This window comes from Bos indicus x Bos taurus, chromosome 3 (assembly GCF_003369695.1).
Source record: "Bos indicus x Bos taurus breed Angus x Brahman F1 hybrid chromosome 3, Bos_hybrid_MaternalHap_v2.0, whole genome shotgun sequence".
In the NCBI taxonomy this organism is placed as follows: Eukaryota; Metazoa; Chordata; class Mammalia; order Artiodactyla; family Bovidae; genus Bos; species Bos indicus x Bos taurus.
In genome coordinates, this window is record NC_040078.1 from 103,017,761 (window position 1) to 103,021,997 (window position 4,237).

The 4,237-nt window shown below is 40.7% G+C and overlaps 1 protein-coding gene across 1 annotated transcript; it reads left to right on the forward strand.

Moving 5' to 3' along the window:
• Positions 1 to 2,478: 2,478 nt before the first annotated feature.
• On the forward strand, positions 2,479 to 3,426 carry LOC113890525 (olfactory receptor 2A12-like). Its single transcript, XM_027538368.1, has one exon. It carries the CDS (start codon positions 2,479 to 2,481, stop codon positions 3,424 to 3,426), a length of 948 nt encoding a protein of 315 aa, XP_027394169.1.
• The last annotated feature ends 811 nt before the right edge of the window (positions 3,427 to 4,237 follow it).

Genomic DNA, 4,237 nt, shown 5'->3' on the forward strand with positions numbered 1-4,237 from the left:
ACGGAGTTATACAAGAAGAGAAGAGGGAGGAAGGAGACAGAGGTAGCCAGGAGGATAAGAGGGGAATCAAAAGGAGAGAGACAGATCCAGCCCGTAATCTGTTCCCTAAGTGTTCTCCACCGTCTGGAACCCACAAAGAGATTCACAGAGTTGGGTAGAGAAGAGAAGGGGGAGGGAGGAGATAGAGGTGACCTGGTAGAGAAAAAGGAGCGGGAGAGAGCAGTCAAGTCAGTAATCTCACTCCCAAGAAAAAATGGGTACTGAAGATTGGGTTCTTAAAGGTACAAAATTGATAACAAATACCAAAAAGCAAAGATTAAAAATCCAGAGTAGAGGTTGGATTTTCAGAAATACAATATTAAAGAAAAGAAAAAAAAGGAAAAAAAAACAAAGTCACAAAAATTATAAAAAAAAAATATATATGAAGTTTCCTTTAAAAAATAGGGTCTCTTTTTTTTTGCAAAGTAATAGTAGGTTATAAAAATGAAAATTAAAGGAGTAATAGAGGATTTAAAATTAAAAAAAAATAATAAAAAGAATGATAGTAAAATTAGTAAAAATACATCTAGGACTTTCTCTGGTGTTTTTGTGGGCAGTTTGGGGTCAGTTCATTTTCGGATAGTTCCTTGGTCCGGCTTATATTTCTCCAGATCTATAGGCCCCTTCCTATGTAGTTGGTACTGACTACAGTGTTTTAATCTATTGCACCTGTCACTTCCAAGACTGTTCCCTCTGTTTTAGCTTCTTCTGTTTGCTGGTCTCTTTAGCGTCTGATTTTGGCCCTGACACAAGGGGGCGATGGGACACTTTTTTAGGCTCACTTGTTCAGTCATGCTGTGGGGAGGAAGGGACCCTCCTTTTGAAGACAATCAGCTGCTTTTCTGGGTGCTTGATGTCCTCTGCCGGCATTCAGAAGTTGTTTTGTGGAATTTACTCAGCGTTTAAATGTTCTTTTGACGAATTTGTGGGGGAGAAAGTGGTCTCCCTGTCCTATTCCTCTGCCATCTTAGGACCGCCCCCCCACCACATAAATTCTTAACTCCATTCCGCCAATCACAACAGAAAGGGGATCACTCCCTCAAATTGAGCCCAATCCTTCCTTTTGTAGCTTGGACACCACATTTTCCTGTTTCATTAAACACTTGGTCCATGATTTAGTTTGTCATAGCCCTGTAATTTTAGATTTCTCTATTAACTAGCCATTTCCTTTACCATATGAACAAGCCAAAATCCTTACAATGTAAAATACTGTATTTCACCATCTAGTTCATGACTTACACCTCCTTTCCACCTGGTTCAAAAATCTTAGAAATCCCGCCTACACTTGGCTTCTTTTAACCTACTTCATGTATTAATAGACGTCTGTTGCAACTATTCTCCCAAAGCCTCTTTGTTGCTAAAAGTGATAGATGACTTTTAAGATTCTTGTCTTACTTGATATCCTCACACATTTGACCACAAAGACCACCTTCTCCTTACAGACCTTGTCTCATCTTGGGTTTCTGTGTTGTATCATCCCTCTTTGGTCACTTAGTACTGCCTTCTCTGGATTCTCCTCTAAGCCTGTCCTTAAATACTGGAGCTTTTCAGGGTTCTGGTGTTAGTGTTCTTCTAGGTACTGTCTTTGAGTGGTCTCATCCCTTCTGATGGCTTCAGTTCCTCCAGAAGTGCTGATGACATGCAGATTCCTATCTCCAGAGTATTTTCTTTAGCTTTTGATCCCTCAGTCCAACAGATACTAGGAGTCCCACAAGCTCCTTGAATCCAAGGCTAGACTTATCATGTTTCCTCCTCAGCTCCTTTCCCAAACTTACCTCTCCCATTTCCTTCTCTTTTCTTCTTTTAATCTTCGTGCCTCCTCTGCCTCTCCCTATCTCTCTCCTATGTGACCCACCTGTGGCTCACTGGAAAACATGACTTTGACTCTCCATAGGGCACAGTTTATTTCCAAATAACAGTTCTTTTCTTGATACTACAGACTTAAGTCAGATACCTAACAACTGTGTTTCTAAAGTTCTAGTGTATTCAAGTGTTTCTGCTGAAGCCCATTTTTGGGGAAGCTTCAAAGGAAGGGCAGACATCTCCATTTGATATGAAACAGAGCAAATGCTGTATCCACAGATATCTAATTCTTTGCTTGGCCACTGTAAAATATTTTATAAGTTGCATGAACTACACATGTTCATGAAGTAAAACAAATAGGTTTATATGCTCCTTTTGCAAGTTCTACATTTTGAAGAGCAGAGTTTGTTATTTGGGATCTCAAGATAAATTAGGATTAAATAATACAATATTGACATGCTGTTTCATATCAAGTGGAAATTCTTTCAAAAATTTGGCTTTGCAATCGTCCTGGCATGCACTTACTTTGCTACTGGTATGTATCTGGCACTCCTGATTCGAATACCAGCAGAATTTCAATCTGGAGATTCCACTTTATGGATCATGACTCTGTTATTTCTCTACACCAGGAGAAGGATGCAGGACTTCCTTTTGGGAAACCACAGCTCTCTTACTGAGTTTATTCTTTTAGGATTCTCTGGCAACACTAAGATAAGTGTTATTCTGTTCAGCGTTTTCCTTTTCCTCTACCTCGTCACCCTTCTGGGAAATGGGCTCATTATCACCTTGATATGCAAGGATTCCCGCCTCCACACACCCATGTATTTTTTCCTCAGTGTCCTATCCATTCTGGATATGGGGTATATCACCACCACAGTGCCCCAGATGCTGGTACATCTGGTTTCCAAGAAAAAGACCATTTCTTACGTTGGATGTGTGGCCCAGATGTACATCTTTCTGATGCTAGGTATCACTGAGTCTTGGCTTTTTGCAATCATGGCTTATGACAGGTATGTAGCCATTTGCCATTCCCTGAGGTATAATGTCATCATGAGCCCTTTGCTGTGTGGGTTAATGGTGGCCTTCTGTGGATTCTGGGGTACTAGTTGTGCCCTGATATACACCGTCTCTGCTATGATTCTTCCCTATTGTGGACCCAATGAGATAAATCACTTCTTCTGTGAAGTACCTGCAGTCTTGAAGTTAGCCTGTGCAGACACATCTCTAAATGACCAGGTGGACTTCATCTTGGGCTTCATCCTTCTTTTGGTCCCACTATCCCTCATCATCATTGTCTACATCAATATATTTGCTGCCATCTTGAGAATCCGCTCATCCCAAGGGCGACTCAAGGCCTTTTCCACCTGTGCCTCCCATATCACTGTGGTCACCATGTTCTCAATTCCATGTATGGTTATGTACATGAGACCTGGATCGAAGGCCTCCCCAGAAGAGGACAAGAAGCTGGCCCTGTTCTACAACGTCATCTCAGCCTTCCTCAACCCCATCATCTACAGCCTCCGAAACAAAGATGTGAAGAGGGCTTTCCTCAAAGTGACAGGGTGGGGCAATGCACCCAAATAAAGTCACAGCAGCTGGGGCACCAGCAACAAACTCAGGACACGGCCTACATGACCTCTCCATCCAAATCCTTTTGAACGTCCCTGGGCACACCTGATATATCAGTTGGCTAGATTCAGTAGGACTGCATATCAGAACACCTGAAGGGCTAAAGCAGTGGGTGTCCCTCAAGCACAAAGACACCAGACAGCGTCTCCATGTAAGCAAGTCCCATGTTTGATTCATCTCTGTATCACCAGTTTATAAGATCTAGCAAAGAACTGGAATCAATTTTTATTTTTAATAAGATGCTATTTTATTAAAATAATAAAAATATTATTATTTTTATTTTTATTACTAAATGAACACAAAACTGGGTGCTTGAGCTCTGGACTCATGAAATAAGTTCAAATTGATGGGGACAAGATGACTTCCAGATTCCCAGATCAGTGACCCAACTATAGCTTAATCAGGGACAAGTTCTGAAGTAAGACTAATTAAAGAGAAATAGATGGTTATCCTATAAAACAGAGTTCAGGGACGTAATAAAGGTCAGTTTTCATTTAGTACTATCAAGAGAGAATGAATTTAGGGCACAGTAAACCTCATGTCACTAAGGAAAGGAACTCTGTTTTAGTGAGGGGATATTTGTAGAGGGGAATAGAATCTCCTAGTAATTGGGTGCAAATCTCCTCCCACCCAGACACTTTTTAATGTATTTTCAACTTTATTGAAGTACACTGACATATAATGAGCTGTAGATATTAAAAGTAAATATTCTGGTCAGTTCTGAAGCATGAATACAGCTGTGAAACCATCGCCATAATCAAAATCA